At 43.0% G+C, this 21,704-nt stretch overlaps 1 protein-coding gene across 1 annotated transcript; it reads right to left on the bottom strand.

Moving 5' to 3' along the window:
* Positions 1-89: 89 nt before the first annotated feature.
* VPS35 (VPS35 retromer complex component) lies at positions 90-21,433 on the bottom strand. The gene is made up of 17 exons (XM_014073751.2): positions 21,380-21,433; positions 17,102-17,203; positions 16,463-16,559; positions 15,971-16,094; positions 14,588-14,770; positions 13,568-13,781; positions 12,478-12,561; positions 11,850-11,959; positions 9,831-9,927; positions 8,163-8,311; positions 6,718-6,925; positions 5,551-5,706; positions 4,798-4,920; positions 3,654-3,833; positions 3,153-3,392; positions 2,422-2,565; positions 90-1,140 (listed from the first exon to the last, which is right to left on the bottom strand). The coding sequence occupies exons 1-17, from the start codon at positions 21,380-21,382 to the stop codon at positions 961-963; spliced, it is 2,394 nt and encodes a 797-aa protein (XP_013929226.2). The 5' UTR covers positions 21,383-21,433; the 3' UTR covers positions 90-960.
* Between the last annotated feature and the right edge of the window lie 271 nt (positions 21,434-21,704).

A 21,704-nucleotide genomic window follows, 5' to 3' on the forward strand; every position in this document is an offset into this window, starting at 1 on the left:
GCGCTCTTAATACAATCATCAATTGCAATGTCTTTTTAAAAAAGAGCTAGAATGATCATTAAATGCAACAGGAGATAGTTGAGGCCATATCCATTAATAGCAACTTTATTGTTATACTGGCACAAATTAAGGATACAGATTGCATTTCCCCCTAATTTGACAGTACTGAAGGTTATATACTCTATAGACCACCGTCTGATTTGAATTTTCTTACTATTATCTTGATAAATATGCCCTGTGTACTATACTGAACCCTCACTGTATGTCACTTGAGTCCCCATATGCAAAATATAACTTTCTTGGTTTAATTTCTTTCCTTTTTTTTAAAAGAATGGTGCTTTATAACTCCAAATACATGCATGAAGATATTTGGGCTGGGGGGAATCTGACAGAACTCTGACAAATATGGAAAAAAAAGGGAGAGAGAAAGCGGAATCTGACAGACAAGAAAATGAAACATTATTTTAAAAAAAAAATAGTCCACAGCCTTAGTAACACTTGCAGATGAAAAGGTGGATTAGAGATTATATGGCTTTTGGGCGGAAATGTGAGGACAGAAGAGCAGGAGAGAAAAAGAAGACAAGGGGGGAGGGGGAGGGATGTACAACCATGTGGAATTTTTAGAAGAACGGATTCAGTCATGCTAATTTTCTATTGGTCTGCTAGTCCATACCTTGGAAATTCTGACAGGAATACTTAAATCCCAAATGCTTGGAAGCAGCAGCCTGGAACATATTCACACATTCACACGCACGCACAAGAGAAGAAGAGTGAACCGAAAGCCTATTGTTGGCACTCCCAAAAGGCACAAAAGTCTATGATCTCTAATGCAAGAAGAATGATAATGAACAACAAAATGCCATGTGTGTTGTACATGGAAAGACAGAGGACAAGCGCCCACAGAATGGGACCGGGATGGGTGGGTGGGTGGGTGGGTGGGTGAGTGCGGGTGTCTTTTGTTTAAATGACCAGCCCTTCATAAATTGGCCCCTCACATTCGGGGGATTCCCTCCTCAAACGCAAATGCTCCAGTGTGTTCTGAAAATGTTTGTTGATCTGTTCTGTCTCCTCGGTCGATTCGAGATTAGGAAGGTCTTCCCGGATTTTTTGAATGAGCTGATTCAACACCTGAATTGTCACCTAGGTTTAAAAAAGAGAAGAGAGAAGAGTGTCAAACAGACCAAGTTTACACAATGCATGATCTGGTTTGTTGCCAAGGCCACCGTGACGTTGCTGGACAACATCTCCCATCATCCCTCATCCTTTTCCACGCTGACTGAGGCTGCAGGGAGTTGTTGCTGAGCAACAACTGAGAAAGAAGCAAATCATACGGTGGCAACGAAATGTGGGACTGCAACCCTTGAAACTAGAAGTTGGCAGAATTTTTCAGTGCCCCACTCACCCAATGGCTGATCTCAGATCAGAGTTTAGCAATTTAATTGTAGAGAGGAAAGCAGAGAAGATCTCAAGATGGTTGTGAAGATTCAAGAAAACAAGGCACCTGAGGCCATAATGATGCTCCACCACTTTGTAACTTGCTTAATCTCTTTCACATTAGCTAACCTATGCTCTCTTTTTTCTCGTTCAACTTCAGTTATGCACTGTATATTGGGCGCACTCCGATGGTAGAAAAGCTGTTGGGAAATGAGATGCTCGGCCTCCCTCCCTGCTATTTCCCAGTGCTCTGCAGAGAAGTAAAGGACCACAGACTAAGTGTAACATGTAGTCTGACATCTTAAGACAAGGATGCGCTGCTGTGCAAAACAACTGGGCTTCAGACAAAGAAGGGATTCTCCGAAGGAAGCTCCAAATCTGAATTTAGCCTCTGTCGAGCACTCTTACATTGTAAGAGATCATTAGAAAATTATAGGTAGTCCTTGACGTATGACCATAATTGAGCCCACAATTTTTGTTGCTAAGTGAGACATTAGTTAAGTGAGTTTTGCCTCATTTTATGACATTTCATGCCATATTTATTAAATCATTGCAGTTTTTACGTGAATCCCATTGACTTCTGCTTCTCAAGAAGGTTGCAAAAAGTAACCGCATGCCCCCCCCTCGAGACAGTGCAACCGTCATAAGTATGAGTCAGTGGCCAAGCACCTGAATTTTGATCACATGACCATGGGGATGCCACAATGGTTGTAAGTATGAAAAATCACAAGTCACTTTTTTCAGTGCTGTTGCAACTTCGTACGATCACTAAATGAATTGTTGTAAGTCGAGGACTACCAGTAATTTTAATTCAAGTCAGAAAGGATTGCCTCCTTTTGTGGTTGGATGGAGAATGGAGAAGGTGGTTCCTTCTTTTTGGTCTCATTAAAGCTCTCATTTTGATGGAAATTTTGGAGAGATCGTGAGGGTGATGGAAGGGAGGCAGATTTTGCACCTCCGCACGAAACACAACGGGCTGCTCCTTACCGTCTCGTTCTCTTTTTCATAAAAGTAGATATATCTGTTTAAAATTTCTATGAAGAGCTGCACTTGCAGGGAGGGATCCATGCATTGGTTGGCTATCTTCAGCGCCTTTTTCAAGCATTCCATGACCCTCTTGCCTCCATGGAGCTGAGAGACAAGACAAGGAAAAAGAGGGGATTAGCACTCCCCACATCAGCACAATTACCTAATGGTTTTCCCCAAATGAAAGCTGCATGGCTAACATGTCCATTTAGCCAATTTAGGAAGGATGAATTCACAAAACTCCTAAGAAAATTCAATCCATTTGCACCTCTGATACACCAAGCAGAATCTGGAATCCCTCCAGAACCCTGCCAAGATATGCCAAGGCTGAATTTCTCATTAAACAGTGTTTTCCAAATTTACCAAGATATGTGGACTTTAAATTCCATAATTCCCCAGCCAGCATTCCCTCCAAAATAGTCCAGACTAGAAAATCAAAACCAAGAATCAAATTCTACCTTGATTGTGATAATACAGGAACATCATGTTTCCAGGCTGAAAGTACTTACCCCCTTCCCCTGCCTTTACTTTCCAAAGAACTAGGGAGGGTCCTTCCTGAGATACTTTCCCCACCTCAATGCCTTATGTGGGCTAAGATAACTCTTATCTGTTGTCTGTTTCCTCCATCTCTCAAGGTTATTCTCACAGCCCGTTACAGAAGACCATTTCCTCAAGTCTTGGACTGGCCTTACCTCTTCTCCATTCTTGTCTGTGTTCCGGCCAGACCAGAAAAGATGGGCGCAGGTGCTCACGGCTCGGCACTGATCTGGCTTCTTCAGCAATTTTGAAGCCGCCAGTGCGCACTGAGTTCTCAAAGGTTCGTGGTTCTCCTCGCCAAAGCACTTCATCCGCTCAAATGTCCCAATTATCAGCGTGATTGCAGCCAGCTGGGCTTTTGAATCACTGATTTCATCTTCATAGAGAGAAAATGCCTGATTCAGACAAGAAATACGGGCAGAGGAAACAGGAGAGAGAGACAGACAGACAGACAGAAAAACAGAAGTGTTATGCACTGTGTTTTTTATTCCTCTGAAAGTTTTAAAAAACAAGAATTTCAGCAACTAGTAGAAATCATCTCGATTGTTGTAACAAGGGTATTTTTGCTGTTCTCTCGATGGCGATCAGAAATATTTCAAGGAGAAATAAAGGAGGGGAGGGGGCCTCAAGAAAGAAAAAGGTCTTCTGGACCTCACCTGAGACATGAATTCATACGCCACAGTTTCATGGTTCTCAAAGCCAATTTCTCCAGCGGCTAAAGCTCCCTGAAGGAAGAGACGGAGAGGAAGTTCCGCCAGCTCGGCTTTAATCAAAGCGCTGATGGTCTGGTGAGCAAAAGTGAAGATCTTCTGGCATTTCTTTTCCCATTTGTCATCCTAGGGGAAAGGGAACAAATCAGAAGTCACCCCAGATAGGAAAGAACAAAATCTGCATTCTTCTATGTAGAATTTCATATCAAACTCTATCTAGATCTGAAAAAACAGGTGTGTGACCATGTAAAACTAAAAATGTCATTTAATAAATAACCTCTTTCTTTTTCCCAATATACAGTTTAAGGTTTTATACTATCCAATCCAGCCAGATCCAAATAAGTATTTGCCAATCCATTTAAGATGGGTGACTTCAATTCCCAGAATTTCCTGCCTGGAAAATTTTGAGAGTTGAAGTCCACACAGTTTGAAGTTGACAAGATTGGCAAACAATGGCTTAGAGCGGTGATGGCTAACCTTTTATGTCACCGTGTGTCGGAAATGGCATACAAAACCATCTCGCCTGGACCATGCAGCCTCGCTAGCCTTTGCACGCGCAGCAGCGCTAAAACCCAGAAGAGCAGCGTTCTGACACATATGCGCACCGGCACCCGAACCTCTGGTTTCAGGTGCACGCCCGATGAACAGCTGGCCGTTGCGCATCTGCACAATGGAAACCCAGAGGTTTGGGCACCAGCGCACGCAAGCATGTCGGAATACTGCTCTTCCGATGCTTCCACGCATGTGAAGGCCATCTGACTGACGCACATATGTGCATAGGAATGTGGAACAAGAGCCAGCAAGGCCGCGCGTCCTGCACAGGATGCCTCTGTGTGCTGCTTCTGGCCCACATGGCATAGGTTTATCACCATGGCCTTAGAGATTACTTTCAGCCAATTTATTCCTTATTGCGTATTCCAAATTTAAGGGCCTGGACTTAATTTATTCCCTCTCATTGGTCAAAACTTTCTAACAGCCCCAGATTCATAAAATTTGCCATTTCTTTCTTTTCTATTCTGCAATTTCCAACCAATCCCTTTTAGCTTAAGTTGCCATTGAAGCAAAACGTATCACGTGCAGATGCACTCACCACTTTCTCATTCTCCTTATAGCGAAATGCAAGTTGATACGCAGCAAACACCAATGGCGGCAACGTGTAACGGATGCGCTGGTTCCCACCAGCACCGAAGTGCTTCCGCGCGGTATTTAAAATCTAAAATATGCAAAGATTCCCATGTTGATATATGCGCTGAATATCATAACATATCACGAAGGAACAACCTAACTTACAAATTAGAAAACTGTCTTTTAAAGGGGGGGGGGGAATTGACTACAAATCACTAGAAAAGGGAGATCAAGTGTCCAGTTTCACACTTTTCAACCTTTTGGGGGGGGTATGCACAAACCAACATGGTCTCAGAAGCTGTGAACAGTTACCTGAAATGGGCAGTGAATGAATTAGATGGATGGATTTTGCTGGGTGGGGGGTTGAGGATAATAAATACCTACCTACCTAGAGTTCCTAGGTAGGACAAAAGCTTGGACAAAACAATTCAAGATTTGTAATGTACGCTGTTAGATAAGTTCATCTAGTTAAGGCTGGGCCTACAAATTCTGGTTAAAACAAATAATGACTTAGTACCAAAGATGGAAGAAGACCAACAATCGCATATGGTCACTCAATGTACTGAATTTCATTCTGGCTACCTCAAACTTGATTCACTTCGGTGTGCTGGATTCCAACTATCTTAATGGCCAGAGATGAAATAAAAGGAATTCTAGCCCCTGTGGTAACCATTCAGTTGTGGAAGGAAGACCCAAATGCCTCGGAAGGCCTCCATACCAGATACTGCTGATTGGGATCGTCTGAACGAAGCAGGTGGATAAACCTGCCTACAAGACCCTGTTCGTCAGCCATGTCTTCAGGGTCTGGATCTTCTGCCGGCTGGTCTGGCTGGTCCTGAATTAGCGTTGAAACCAGATTCATGATGGCATCTACCTACAGAAGGCAAACCACATCCAGGTCAAGGATGTCTCTTAAAGAAAAGGAACTCATGCCGGTATGGCTAGGAACTGCTAGCAGGCCTCCATTTACTCATTCCGTTTCCTGTCATGCCAACCACTCCAGGGACTGCAGCTGCAATGAATTCTGGGCAACAGGCTTGGAAAGGCAATTTTTAGAATTCAGAAGAACTTCCAACCCTATTTCAATGAACTCTGTTTTGAGCTGTTGCTTTACAGCAATTTGTTAGGAGCTGTGGTTAGGATGAGCATTGCAGGCAAACTCTGCCCACAGCCAGGAATTCGATCCTGACAGGGCTCAAGGTTGACTCAGCCTTCCAACCGTTCAAGGTTGGTAAAATGAGGACCCAGAGTGTTGGGGGCAATAGGCGGACATTTGTAAACTGCCCAGAGGGTGCCGTAAAACCCTATGGACCAGTATATAAGTCTAAGTGTTATTGCTATTGCTAATTTGTTTTATTGATGACCGTTTTTCAGCATGCTGTTGCATTCCCTTCTAGCTTCCTTTGAGAACCATAACCATCCCCATCCCTTTTCCCTTAAATCATACAAATGGACTGTCAGGCCTCAAAGCAATCTTTTACAGTGGGCCTCAAGCCTGCCACATATTCAAACATATTCTACTGTGGGAAACTGGGAGAGGGGATTGTATGGCGTATGGGAGATATGTAGCCAAAATAACATTCTTCCTCAGAGAGTCAAGGTCGTTTTGCCCCTGCATCTGGACCGACTTGGATGGGAGGAATCTTCCTTCGTGATACTGTCTGATTGGGCCATGTGATGGACATGTGGGTGCTGGGACAGGGTTTTGAACTTTCAACTGGGTGGGGAAAACCTGGAAGCTTTCAGAATTCGGGTTTTCCCAGATGTGCCAACATGGCTCTTCTAATAAATTGGAATTTGAGGAAACTCTAGCCTCGGACTCTTATTTTATGGAGGATGCTATTTGGAACGCTGAGATGGACGCTCGTTCCTGTGATTGCCCTACCTGGTCTTGGGAGATAATTTCTGTGTTGTAATCCAGCACGTTGCTAAGCACGTAGCAACTCATGGTCTTTCTGGACTCATAGTCGAAGTACTCGAACAAAGGATGGAAATGCTTCAGTTTCAGGACAGTGAGGACGTTGTTGTAGGTATCAACAGGGATCTTCAAGAGTCTCATCAGCTCCTTGGAAACTGCGCTGCTGGTTGCAATGCTGAAAGGACGAGAGCGGGTGATGCATGAGGGTCTCCAGCTTCTTAATTTACTGTTCTGACCGAGGCTTCCCAAGAGAATGTAGCAAACTCCTTGTCTCAACAAAAACCCCTTTTATTCATTTACTGTAAATTCTGCTCATTCGCATCCAGCAAAGTCTTTCAGGGAAAGATTTGCAGTCACAGACCTTATCTGGCTTGGAGAGCTACCAGGCTGATATCTGCCAAACTTGGCAAGGAGTCTCGGAGAGTCATGAATCAATTAAGTGAACAAATTGTCTCCTGCAAACTCCACTCCCCTTTTGCTCCTCTTTTATTCCCTCTGGGAGGGGCCAATCATTGACCACCTGTGGCCTTAATCCCAAGTCGACCCCTGTTCTTTAGCTGTTCCCTTCGCCTGGCAACTCTGCGCATGCGCACACTGGGAACAGGCTCCAGCTGTTCGTCTGCCCCACTGATGTCTGACTCTGAAGGCAGCTGTTATCTGTCGGATGGCCCTGGCCCCATCTCCATCTCCCTCATCAGAGCTTTCCCCAGACTCCAGGACTGGCCCATGTTCCTCCCCAACCTCTTCACTGTCTGAATCTGCTGCCAGCTCCGCAGGCCACAATATTTACGGGAAAAATCTCTAAAAAAGTCAGAACTGGCAGAAATCAATCTCCATCACCCCAAAGCCAGGCCCCTTCAATTCTGTCATAGACCAGGTAAAGGCACTTCATAGGACCTGGATATCTCTGTGACCGCCTCCTGCAACATACCTCCCAGCGCCCAATAAGATCGCACACGGCGGGCCTTCTCCGGGTACCGTCAGCTACACAATGCCGTCTGGCGGCTCCCCGGGGGAGAGCCTTCTCTGTTGCTGCCCCGGCCCTTTGGAACGAGCTACCCCCTGAGAGCCAGACCCTCCCCACTCTCCTGGCCTTCCGTAAGTCTGTTAAGACCTGGCTGTTTCGGCAGGCCTGGGGCTGTTGAGCTTGACTGAACTTCAGCCCCATTATAACTGAGTGCGAGTTGTGTTTTCCTGTTTTAAATTGTATTGTTTTGTGTTTTTAAACTTTTTAATCTTTTAATTGTTTTTATGTAAGCCGCCCAGAGTCCTTCGGGATTGGGCGGCATAGAAATCTATTAAAATTCAAATTCAAATTCAAAATTTGGAGTATCAAACAATGCAGGAATTTGTTTCTCCATCCAAGAGGGGGTTTTTTTCCACACAAGGCCAAGAAATTCACATCAACTTACTGCTCCAGGTTAAGCTTGTTGAAAATCTCCACTGTTGTCTCCAGCACTTTGTCCACGTAGTCCACGCGGTCTGGGTAGCACTTCATGGCCAAGTTAATGAGCGAGACTTGTAATGACACTACGTCCTCCGAAGGCATATCTTGTCTCGACTGAAGGTTGGATGGTCAACAATGGAAGCGAAAGAAGAGCATTTGGGAATTAGAGGTAACAGGAAGGATATTTCTAATTATGAACATCGCATTTTGCTTTTTATGGCCCACGACCAAACTCAAGTACAGGTGGTCCTTGACTTACACCAATTGAACCCAAAATTTATGTTGCTAAGCGAGACATTTGCCCAGTGAATTTTGCCTCATTTTACAACTTTTCTTGTCACAGCGGTTAAGTGAATCATTGCAGTTGTTAAGTTAGTGACAGAGTTGTTAAGCGAATTTGGTTTATCGATTGACTTTTGCTTGTTAGAAAGGTCACAAAAGGGGATCCCAACGGTCATAAATGTGAGGCAGTTGACAAGAGTCTGAATTTTGATCAAATGATCATGGCGATGCTGCAATGGTTGTAAGTGTGAAAAATGGTCATTTTCAGTAATGTTGTAACTTTGAACAATCAATAAAGAATTGTTTAAGTCGAGGACTACCAGTAGTCACTTATCTTGACCTGAAACAGTCAAAGAAGCACTTAGTTTTAGCTAGACTGGGTTTCTAGAAGATTCACCTTCGCTCTTATTTTACAGTGGGAGTAAATGCTTCCTTTGCATACAAAAGATCTCACGTTCAAACTTTTAACATTTAAAGGCATGACTGGGGAAAAACTCCAGCCTAAAATCCTGAAATTGCCGATCTGCAATGCTCACAGTATTGAGATAAACCAATTTCCAATGGGTCAAGGCTTTAGCGGCATGCTAACTTTGCCAAAGATGATATACTCAATTAAAATTCAAATCCCAGGCAAGTTGAAATCTCTCTACTTCTTGAAAGTCTGTTGATTGCAGAGGCGATGGAAATAATAAGCAGTTTGTGAAGGCAGTTCTGTCAGCATACAAAGTCACAGCTAAGAAATGAATAGCTATGAGCCGTTGTGGCGCAGTGGTTAGAGTGCAGGACTGTGGGCTACTTCTGCTGCCTGCCTGCAATTTGGCAGTTTGAATCCCACCAGGGTTGACTCAGCCTTCCATCCTTCCAAGGTTGGTAAAATGAGGACCCAGATTGTTGGGGGCAAGAGGCTGACTCTGTAAATGGCTTAGAGGGGGCTGTAAAGCGATACATAAATCTAAGTGCTATTGCTATTACTATGTGACTTTCTAACAGATTCTTTAGGCAATGAACACCCTGGTCTTCTTTTAATTTATAACCCAGAATTAGAAAATGCTCCAAGACTTTCACTGCAAACATATGTCCCTGTTAATACCCTGCACTTCTGATTGAAAAAAAATTGAAGCATATTATTACAACCTATACTTCTCCATTTTTTTCTAGAGATTAAGGCAACATGAAAGGGTGTGTGTGTGTCGGCACTCTATGTCAGCCAGGTTTTTCTGCTACTTCGCAGGGCCTGTAACAAACAATATTTTTTCTCTTGGATAGCCAGGTGATCAGATTCAAGGACATAACCCAGCAAACACATTTATGATAAGCAACACGAGATAAAGTTCAATCATTTTCCAGTTACCTGTATGACTGTAGCCACCTGCTGGGAGAAAATGTCGAAGAGTTTAATATCCGCTGGAATCCCTGGTCCATCCTCTCGGTGGGCAAAGAGTGCAAGTCTGTAGATAGAACAAGACATATGAGATGCAGCTTGCAAACTTGTCTAACAGGCAATTATGCTGTCCAAATCAAGATATTTGCAGTCAGTGTTTGATTTCTCTTGGGAGAAAAATGGGACATGTCCCCAATCTCCTTACCCATCAGATCCACACCCTGCTCTTCTCCCATCATGGAATTCAGGTTGGCATGCATGAAATCCCTCCCTGGCTAAATACATTTCATCCCACACACACCATCACACTCACATTCCTTGACCACAGAGTGTGCCCAAGAAGCCAGACAAACATAATAAACTATTATTTGATCCAAATTGGCTTTTATTAACACAATGGCTAATGCCACCTTTCCCTTATGATGCTCCCAAATCTCTTCCAAAAACCGGGAAAGCAATTAGGAAAGGCAAATTAATAAGGATTGTTTTTTCTGGAAATCACAAACAGATGGAACAGCTTTTCACCAGCAGATGGTTACCACCAGATAAGAATTAAATATGAGCTAGGCGGGCGAGAGGAGGAGGAAGAGGAGGAGGGGGATTCCTAGTCATCATAAGAGTTGGACAAACGTCTAATTCAAGGATTCTGTTTGAAGACAATTTGACTTAATGTCCAAATCAAATCCTTTGCAAATGACACTTTAAATCAAATCATCAAATGCCCTTCGAATTGATAGGACAATTCAGAAAAGATTTTGGACACATTCTCTGAAATGATTTCACGGTCCAAACTGATGAAATGAATCACAGCTAATTTGCGTAATCAGTCTGCCCATAGTATAAAGTAGCTAAACAAAGGGGGGGGGATCCTATCAGCACCCACATCTTTCACTATTTAGTGCTGTGAAAAATACGTCAAATGTAACGGTGGGGAGAAGGATAAAAAAAAATGCTTGCTCTACATGATATAACAAGCTTTGAAAACTACCTAAAACTACATTTCAGAGAAATCCTCTATTCACAGCTCTATACAAACAAAAATGGCACTTTAAGCTCATTCCAGAAAGCTGATTTACATACATCTCTCGTACAGACAGTGAACAACTAGCTTCTACAAATGTTTATTTTAAAATGTACATTTATAAACATACATATACCAAGTATATGCAAATATTGTAGTTTTCTGAACATATGCCGGCATAAATTACTATTTGGAAGAAGAAAAAACCAATATCACAAGGAAGGTGGGAGGAAGGAAAATGTTGGCGATACAAAATATTTGTTCACATGTCTCCAAAAATATGATGGGAGACAAGAGCTGTGCCCAAAAATCTATAGGAAAGGACTTAGTTGGCATCCAGTACAAATCAGTGTGAAATCAAGCCTCTGTATTTCACACCAAAGCTCCACATATCTACCTTAATCATGTTACTAGTCCTCATGGTTCACAACCTGCATCCTTGAGAATATCCTTGTCTGTTCATTTTGGAGGCAATTAGCTGCTTCCAATTTCAAATTCTCAAGTTATTCCCCAAAAATGCATATTTTGCTTCTTTGCCGTAAGGCAATATGAAACATACTGAATTTGAAACTGGTCAAAAGTAGTTTGACATTTCTATTTCAAGCATGGGACACCTCAGAATGTAACACTTTTTGAATTTACATTTTGTATTTACTAATTCATCTTTTCCTCCTATGTGGACCTACTAACACTATCACTTCTTCTGTTCAATCTCTATTAATTTTTCCTTCAGTTTTCCTATCCAAACTCACACTCACACTCTCTCTCTCTCTCTCTCTCTCTCTCTCTCTCTCTCTCTCTCTCTCTCTCTCTCTCTCTCTCTCTCTCTCTACATATATAGATAGACAGACAGACAGACAGACAGATACATAGAAAGATAGATATTCTAAACCTTCTGGATGAGGGCCTAAGATTCCCCCTCTCCTTTGCTCCAGCACAGTGTTTATAATGTTTGCTTCATTACGTACCTGTCAATTAATGCAATTATAATATTTTTGACATTCACATTTTGGTGTAATTCCGCACACGCTCGAAGGAAAGGATTCAAAGTCTGGAGGTGAAATTCATCTGGGAAAACCTAAGACACGGGAGGACATGATGGAGAATTAGATCAATTATTATTCTAGGTTGTTTAGTAAACAGACCTTTGATCATTGTGCTAAAGCATGGTAGAATATTTGCTCCATTTCAACTTAGTAACTTGTATAAACTCAGCCAATTTCTGCTTATTTGTTATTTATATAGTCCCCCAGCTGTCAAGATTGCAGGAAGGTTAAAATAATAAAAACTAAAGCTAAAACAACAGATTCCCTGTCTCTAAAACCAAATAACCAACTGACATAAAATATGGTCATCGTAACATTTAAATAAACAACATAAAAAAACCATACACCATGTTGTTGAACACGATCCATACACAAAGGTTTTTGGAAGCTCATTTAGATCTAAAAAAAAAAAAGCCAAACACGTCCATTCTTGTACTGATTCTGCTAGCTCAAGAACGGCACTGTGGCCTTCTCATGATTGGCTTTCTTTTCCAGCCTATCAGATCCTCCGTACTGACCTGCCAATTAACCTTCCCTTAAGCCATGTTACCTGTATGATGCATTCCATTAGGTATTCTTGAGCTAGCGCATCCCTGCAGTTAACTACTTGTTCCAATATGCCAGGTAAGACAATCTGGAAAACAGAGGGGGGGAAAATGAGATTTACAACCACAACTGAGCCTAAAATTTCTGTTGCTAAATGAGACGTTTGTTAAGTGAGTTTTGCCCCATTTTATGATCTTTCTTGCTACAGTTGTTAAGATGAATCACTGCAGTTGATTAGTTAGTAACCTGGTTTTAAGTGAATCTGGCTTCTCCATTGATGCAGCTTTTCTGAAGGTCTCAAAAGACCATCACAATAACCTTGGGACACAGCAAGGGTGGTAAGTATGAACCACTTGCCAAGCATCTGAATCTTGGTCACATGATCAGAGGGATGCTACAAAGGTCATAAGTGTGAAAAATGGACACAAGTCACCTTTTTCAGTGCTGTTGTAACTTTGAACGGTCACTAAATGAATCTGTCAACCCTGAAGCTGGCCTGACTGAAGCAATTTTGATATTTCAGAGCTGACACAGCAGGGAAGGGGGATAGGGAGGGGGAAATAGAGAGTTGGGGGGTTGTAGCCAAAACAAAACATTTTCTCGTGGGAACCAAGGACATTCCTGCAGGTGCTCAGGAGGAGGGAACTGGAGTCATCTAGCAACTGGATAGCCTCCTGATTGGACCATGTGACTGTTTTAAGAAAGTGGTTTTTTCCCCCCTTTTAATTAATGAAAACCATGGGAAATATTCAGAGCCGACTTTCACCAGCTTGTGCCAATATGACATATCCAATAAACCTATTCTTTGAGGAATTTGGCTGCCTAAGAGTTTTGTTTGCTATGGGTATGTTACTTGGAACCCTGACAGAGCTGTTTAAGTTAAGGACTGTTTGTTATCTGCATTCTTCCTACAGTCATTCATCATGTAATACAAACTCTGGAATTTCTTCCTCACCTAAACATGCCTTTTTCTAGAGAAGTGATAAGCTAAACTAATTCAGATGCAATTATTGAGTAATTAATTGAGCAATTAAACTAACTGAGGTGCAGTAAAGTAAGATGCACTAATTGAGAAGAGAGGGGGGTAATTTCACCTGTTTGTATCTCTCTACGTTGACGCCTTCCAGCTGGCTGAGCCGGACCAAGTTGGTTCCCACCAGGATCCTCAGCTCCTGCCTCTCACGCTCCCTCTTCTCCCGATCTCGACTGTGCCCTTGGTGCTGCATTCGCACCCAGAGTTTATTCATCTCAGCAAAGTTCAACAGCACAAAGTCCATGGAGTCACTGATGTCCCCGGTGGTTTCTTCACTGTGGGCCAACAAAGGGAGTCATGTCAAGAATACGCATTTCCAGGAAGTGGATGGGATGTCTTTGAACCAAGGGACAGCATGCATTTGCGACCGTAGAGAGAAAGGATCATGAAAATAATTCTCTTTGGGGACAGGATTTGAACCTCAGATTTTATATCGTCTCGGAATTAATCCAGCCCGACACCAATTCTGCATTAGGAAAAAAAGTATGTAATATATTGTTTTCAGGCTGAAGGGCTCTTTGTCCTTTCCATGGAAACAAAACTGCAACCTGAGCTGAGCCACCGCAACTTTTTCACAATTGCGAAGATTCAGTTAGCTGCACTTCAATCAGTTATGAAAGTTAAAATACATTTCCACCATCTCAGGTTGCTTAAATTCTGAAAAGCACTGGTCACCTAGTTCACTCTTTTTAATTTTATTTTAATGTTCATATTAATCCTACTCACAACTCGACACATTTATAATCTACTCGTAATTACATCCATTTAGGTTCTTAGAACTATTGTTTTCTTCCAACTGGTTTCACATTTTCCCAACACTCAAAAGATTTCCAGAAAGCCCCGTTTCAAATTCAAAACAGGGCGTTTCAAGTTCAAGGGTTTGGATTTGAAATATCTTGTAATGTTCAAATTCCAAAACCATCCCTCTTGAAGGCACAGAGCCTCTAACTCTTCAGCAGGTGACTTTGTTCCAGGCCTTCAAACTGAGCCACTAGTTTGCCCTATCTGTCCACCCCTCATTAGAGACATGTTTCTCACAGATGAAAGCATTAACACATATTCAATCTTTCAAAGCTCTTACTCTATCTGCTCTCCATCATCAGGCAAAATGTTCCGGGTGCATTGAAGAAGATAGTTGCGAAGGAACAGGCCTCTTAAAGGATGCTGGACCCCACGACACATTTCCACCAAGTCTTTTAAGATGTCCTTTCGAGATTGAGGGAAAGACTTCACGTAGACCACCCCAACAGTTATTAGTAAATAGCTGAGAAATAAGGGAGACAGTATTACGAGACTCACTTCCCACAAGTGGGCTAGTGTAAAAACAGGCTGCTAATTTCCATTCCAACACTCCGTTCGATTAAGGGTTTTCTTATTTGCTTATTTATTTTATTAATAGTATTGTCATCTCACCACCATTCAGGGAAGGCTCTTGGCAGTTTACATAAAGAATACGGTTAAAGTATACAGAAATCAATCGAAAAACCCAACAGCCCTGAGCTGGACAATATTAAAGAAAAGCAGAATATCATAAAAGCAGAAAATTAAAACAGATGGCAACATCAAAGCAAGGAAAAACTTCACAAAACAACTAAGATTTTAAAAGTTGTTGAAAAAATTGTGAAGTGGAGCTCAGTCTCATCTCCAAAGGGAGGTTTATTTCACAACTTTGGCTCATTTCTTTAACTCCTGTCTCCATGTTTTCCCCTTTTGAAGCAATAGCCACCTAGAATTTGCTAAGAAGAAAGCATGTGTGTATTAAATATATTAATAAAATACCTATTTTCCTATGTTTTTTTTCCAATTTCATTTTTTATTCATATTGCCATCACTGCTACAAAGAAGCAGTTCTGTTACAGCAAAAGTCCATCATAACCCTAACCCTTTTAAAACTGACTGAAGGACTGAACAGTCATTTAAATGTTCTCTTTTCTTCAAGGATTACAAGGCAGCACACAGGTAGTCCTTGATTTAGGACCACAGTGCAGTCTGCTCATCATAGTCATAAGTTGCGATGGCTGTAAAATGGATCACCCACGTGACCCAACCTGATTTCACAACCATTTTTGCGAAGGTTGATCAGCAAAAAAAAAAAAAAAAAAAAAGTTCACTGTGGGCTTGTTTTGCAAAACTGTTGTTAAATGTGGTCACGTAGCTGTAGGACACTGCAATTGGCTGTAAAGGTGGGGGTGGGGTGTCTTAACTTTGGAATTGGCTTGTAAGTACTCCTGGGGAAGTCCATTACTACTCTGCGCAGTTAAGTGACCAGTCATAAGTCAAGGACTACCTATAATATCTTGTGGGTTAATGCCAATAGGCAGAAGTGGACAGGAATCCATGTTTGGAAGCATTTTGTTCAATTCAATAAAACACACACACACACACACACACAGACACACACACACAAAGCCAAAGCCAACCATCAGAACTGAATGTCTGACCAGGAGATTCTTAATGGACTTACAGCCGTGGGATGATGTTTCCAGCGTACTGAACCAGCTCATACAGATCAGCCACCTTCCTTCCCTTAGCAAACTCATCCGTCAAGTACACCTCCAGGTAGTGGAGCTCATCAGAGATGGCCATATCTTTTCCTTGCAATTAAGGATCACAGATTAACGCAACACAACTTTGATCATTGTTTGTTCAATACCAAGGAAAAAACCCATCGCTTAGAACCTAAAGGAGGAGATGTGAAGGAAACAATGGAGCTAATGCCCAACCTAATTAAAGAACACGAGAATCAGGTTGGACAAGGCTGGAGTTTGGATCAGAAGCAGCGGCTGCAAATGGAGAAACATGAGCAAGTCACAGATCAAAAAGAAAAAAAAAAGGTTGCTGGTCTTGACATATGCGTGAAGCTCCCATCGCAACTTTCCCACAACCAGAGAGACATCCACAGACACTAAGAAGCATTATCAACTAAATGAGCCCCAGACCCAATTAAAGAGGATACACAATTCATAATAACTCTTTGGAGACAACATTGAAGTCCTCAGCTCACCAAGCATGTTCGAGGCATGTTTCAGGGCATCCATTAGCTTGTTTTTGTCCTATCAAAACAATAACAACAATATGCGATTTTCTGACGTGAAATATGCATATTCTCTTTATCAATTAGAAATTTATTTTCCAAACAAATCACAGAGACCAGGATTATAGCCCCTTTAAGGAGCAACTGAAAAAAGATATTCAGATTATTATTGCTACTAGACTTCTTGAAATATTCAAGCCGTTAAAACAAAGCTGGAAATATGTTTGTAAATTTATAAAAATTTCTATCCCAAATTTGGGGGAATTGAGAGTTTGGATTGTTGCTATAGCCATATTTTTTTTAAACTTAAACATAAACATTATTGAACATTTTACATTTAAAAGGTTTTGGAAGCAAGTTTTTAAGTAATAAACAATTGTACAACTGGCATATTTATGAGTTATAGAGAGCAGCTCAATGGATGTTTGCTGAGAAGAAAAAAACTTCATTCAATGTGGCTTATGCTCAGACAAATACACACAAGACTACAAAACTATGTTGCTGCTTTACCGGATTGACAGAGTTAATCATTGTGAGGGGAAAGAAAAGAAGAAATCTTACCAAGCAGCGCTTCATTTGGAAAGACTGCACCTTAACAGCCTGTATGGCCTCATCCAGAAGCTTCTCTTGCTCATCTTGCGGAGACTGCTGGCTAGTAGTTGGCTGGAAAACAAGGAGAGGAATGTTTTCTGATAAGACTATCAGGGCCAGCCTGTGCAAAAGGCGCCAAGGAGTCATGCAGCCCACACCATATTCCTCCTCACCAGTTGTATTAAAAACACAAGTGAGCAACTTGTTCTATCGGCCTCCTCTGAATTCCATCTGCCGGCCAATGTCGACTGGCAACTACCCGGAGGAGAGCCTTCTCGGTGGCTGCTCCGACCCTCTGGAACGAACTCCCCGTGGAGATTCGGACCCTCACCACCCTCCAGACCTTCCGTGTAGCCCTTAAGTCCTGGCTGTCCCGACAGGCCTGGGGCTAAAGACTCCAACCCCACTCGAATAGTATGACTGTTGTGCTTTTTTAATGATGTATTGTCTTCATGTTTGTAACTTGTTTGTCCTTCCCTCCCCCTAAATTGTGAGCCGTCCTGAGTCCCCTCAGGGAAAAGGGCGGCATACAAATAAAGTATCTATCTATCTATCTATCTATCTATCTATCTATCTATCTATCTATCTATCTATCTATCTATCTATCAGGGACACAATTGAGGCAGAGATACATAAAATATAGTGAACGTGAAAAGGACTTGAGTTTTCCATGCTTTTCTCTCTCTGGTTTAGAAGAAAGAAATATTAAAATGATTCTTTTGATGTTGGTTTAAAGTTGCTGTGACTTATTAATTTTGTATATCTATTACTGGATCATTAAACAGGCTTATATATCAGTTCTTATATTAAAAATCCTAAATTTCTTCCCAATGGTACTGCTTAAAATTTTATGGTCAAAAACCAAAAATATAGAAGCAAAAATACAAGCTGCTGCTTTGATGTTTTTAAAATCTTTATTCTGGTTGTATGCCAGTCAGAGCAGCTTTGGAGAAGAACAATATATAAATACCAATATGAACAAAAAAACAACAAATGATTATTCTGTGTTGGAGGAGACTTCTGGGAATTATCAGGGACAGCCAAGAAAACAAACAAATGAATCAACTAGATCAAGTCAGCATTTTCACTCAAGCACAAATGACCAGGCTCAAATTATCCTACTTTGGACGCATATTATGTGAAGACCTCGCTTTTTGGAGAAGGCTGTAATGCTGGGAAACTAAAGGGATGACTAGCAGCCAAGTGGATGGACCCAGTTAGAGCAATGATGGGTGCACCACTGGAAGATCAGTTTAGAGGCAATTCATCATGGGGAATATTGATTTATATAATTAAGAGCTGACACCAGCTTGAAGGCACACCAATCAATTTTTATTCTAAAACATAGGTCAGGAAGTGCTATGGTCTTCACACTGATGACCACTGCAACATCCCCGTGATCATGTGGTCAAAATTTGGGCACTTGACAACCAGCATACATTTACAACTGCAGCATGCGGGGGACATGTTATCAACATTTGTGATCTTCCCAGCCCACTTCCAACAAGCAGAGTCAATGGAGGAAACGGGATATGCTTAACAATTGCAGGACGCATTTAACAATTGCAGTGATCCGCTTAATAACCATGGCTAAAAAAGGTCATACATTCAGGGGCAATTGACTTGCTTAACAACAGAAATTCTGTCCCCAACTGTGGCTGTAACTTGAGGACCCCCCAACATGTGCAAGCTAAAAAAATAATGTAACTATTGATTAAATGTGGATAGAGTCCAATGCTTGTCAGCTCTCAATGACTATATTGTCTAAGGAAAGATTCCTCAAAGTGGTCAACATAACCCTTCAAGGGTCAATAGCACTATCCATTATTGTTATTATTATTGGTAGCATTGTTAAAGTAGTATGTATTAAATTTTCATATAAAATGTTTGAATGGGGGGGGGTTGAAGAATTCAGTGAGCTGTCAAGAGTTGGGAGGGGGGCATCTTTACAGGTAGTCCTCAACTTAGTTCATTTAGTGACCACTCAAAGTTGCAACAGCCCTGAAAAAAAGAACTTGGGACCATTATTCCCATTTTTGACCGTTGCACCATCCTCCATTGTTGGCTGATCAAAATTCAGACATTTGGCGACTCATGATGGTTGCAGTGTCTCAGGCTCACATTATCCCCTTTTGTGACCTTCAAACAAGCAACATCAATGGGGAAGTCAGATTCACCGAACAACCGTTTCACTAACTTAACCATGGCAGCGATTCACTATCATGGGAAGTTAAGGAAGGTTGCAAAATGGAGCAAAACTCCCTTAACCAATGTTACACTTAACAACAGAAACATTGGGCTCACTTGTGGTCGTATCCATACAGGTAGTCCTCACCTTACAGCAGTTCATTTAGTGACTGTTTCAAGTGACAATGGAACTGAAAAAAAGTGACTTATGACCACTTTTCAGAATTACAACCTTGGCAGTATCCCTATCATCATGGGATCAAAAATCAGAAAGTTTAGCAACAGGTTCTTATTTATAACCGTTGCAGCGTCCCGGGGGTGGTGGTGGTCACGTGATCCGTTTTTTGGGCGACCTTCCGACCAGCGAAGTCGATGGGGAAACTGGTTTCACTGGGTTAGTGATTTATCCCCTGCGGTGATTCCCTTAACAACTGTGGCAAGGAAAATGGGGCAAAACTCCCTTGACCAACGTCTCGCTGAGCGACAGAAATGTTACATCTTAACTTGGCCAAGCTAAGGGATCGTCTCCGAATTGGTTTATCGTGTTGCAAGGTTGCCAACAAAAGTGCATCTACTCAGGGCGATGGTTTTCCCAGTGGCAATGGATGGCTGTGAAGGTTGGATCATGAGAAAGGCTGAGCGCCAAAGAATGGAGGCCTTTGAACTCTGGTGCTGGAGAAGACTCCTGCGAGTCCCTTGGACTGCAAGGCCATCCAACCGGTCTTAGAGGAGATCAACCCTGACTGCTCTTTAGAAGGCCAGATCCTGAAGAGGAAACTCAAAGACTTTGGCCACCTAATGAGAAGGAAGGACTCACTGTAGAAGAGCCTCATGCTGGACCAGGACCTCGTTTCAACCGTGAGCTATAAGTATTCTCCTTTACTGGTATGTCTAGTCTAATGAAAAAAAGGATGAGGGGTGACATGATAGCAGTCTTCCAATATTTGAGGGGATGCCATAAAGAATGGTGCTGGAGAAGGCTAAGTGCCAAAGAATGGAGGCCCTTGAACTCTGGTGCTGGAGAAGACTCCTGCGAGTTCCTTGGACTGCAAGGCGATCCAACCAGTCAGTCCTAGAGGAGATCAACCCTGACTGCTCTTTAGAAGGCCAGATCCTGAAGAGGAAACTCAGATACTTTGGCCTGAGAAGGAAGGACTCCCTGGAGAAGAGCCTAATGCTGGGAAAGAAGAAGGGGATGTCAGAGAATGAGGTGACTGGATGGAGTCACCGAAGCAGTCGGCATGAGTTTAAATGGACTCCAGAGGATGGTAGAAGACAGGAAGGCCTGGAGGAATGCTGTCCATGGGGTCGCGATGGGTCGGACACGACTTCACAACTAACAACATCATCACAGCTTGGAGGAACATTGTCCATGGGGTCACGATGGGTTGGACACTACTTCACTACTAACAACATAATCACAACCCCTTAGATTAGCCTTTCATTCAGGGAGATAAAAGGTTTTCTTGCAACAGCCTCCCATTGACCTCCGTTGTGGTCGTAAGTCGAGGACTACTCGCCTCTTTGCCCCCCCACACACACAACATATCCTGCAAACAACACCCCCCTTCATAGAAACCTCTAAAAAGGAACCCCCCTCAACGGCCTTTGCCCCCACCCGCCTCAGACGGGGCCCAGCCAGGCCCCACCATCCATTGGCATTCCTCCCCGCCACACACATCCCGTTCTTCCCCGTATTACACGCGTGTAGGGCTTCTCACGTGCGCGTGACTCGGCTTTCCCTGTCAGGAAATCCCTGCTCCTGCCCTTGCCGACCCTGCCGGCTGGGGATGATGGGAACCATGGTCTATGGGAGTGGAATGGCCTCCTGTGCGGCGGCGTTGGCGTTAAGGGAGCCGTTCCTGAGGAGAAATTCTCTCTCTTTTCTTTTTTTCCCCCCTCATGAGGCAAAGGAGCCGCGCCGGGCAGGCCCGTCAGCCTTCCCCGCTCGGGAGCCGTGATGCCCGGACGTCTCCATCCTATCCCGGGGTTTTTTTCTGACAACCCCCCCCCCCCCTCACAGGCCGTACCACCGGTCGCCCCCTTCCTCCCTCCACTCACCATGGTGGCACCTCCTTCGCCCGGCCGCACCGCCTGCACGCCCTGCACCTCGGTTTCCCCCCCCTCCTCCCTTAGTGTCATGTGATCGCCCGCTGCGCCCGCCCCCTCTTCCCTCCTAGGCGCGCCTTCGCCCGCCACTCTTTCCCTTCGCCTTCCCCATTGGCTCGGCTGACAGCGGAACGGCTGAGGTGTAGGGCGCCACGGACCAATCGGAAGCCAAACCCTGCTTCCTTTTTTTTTTTCCCCCTTCGGACTTCGAGTCCTCTCTACCCCCGCCCTTTCTTTTTTAGCGCGTCATAGAAAAGGAAGGAGGGCGGGGCTGAGA

This window comes from Thamnophis sirtalis, unplaced genomic scaffold, assembly GCF_051295495.1.
Source record: "Thamnophis sirtalis isolate CommonGarterSnake01/CBP01778 unplaced genomic scaffold, rThaSir2_p1.2 scaffold_14, whole genome shotgun sequence".
NCBI classification, from domain to species: domain Eukaryota; kingdom Metazoa; phylum Chordata; class Lepidosauria; order Squamata; family Natricidae; genus Thamnophis; species Thamnophis sirtalis.

Bases quoted from the DNA above. Each gene is read 5' to 3' on its own strand.
- VPS35 (XM_014073751.2), bottom strand. The intron at 12,562-13,567 runs GTGAAATTACCC...TCTGTTTTCCAG, and splicing joins ACGTAGAGAGATACAAACAG to ATTGTCTTACCTGGCATATT. The intron at 4,921-5,550 runs GTATGGAGGCCT...TGCATATTTTAG, and splicing joins ATCCCAATCAGCAGTATCTG to ATTTTAAATACCGCGCGGAA.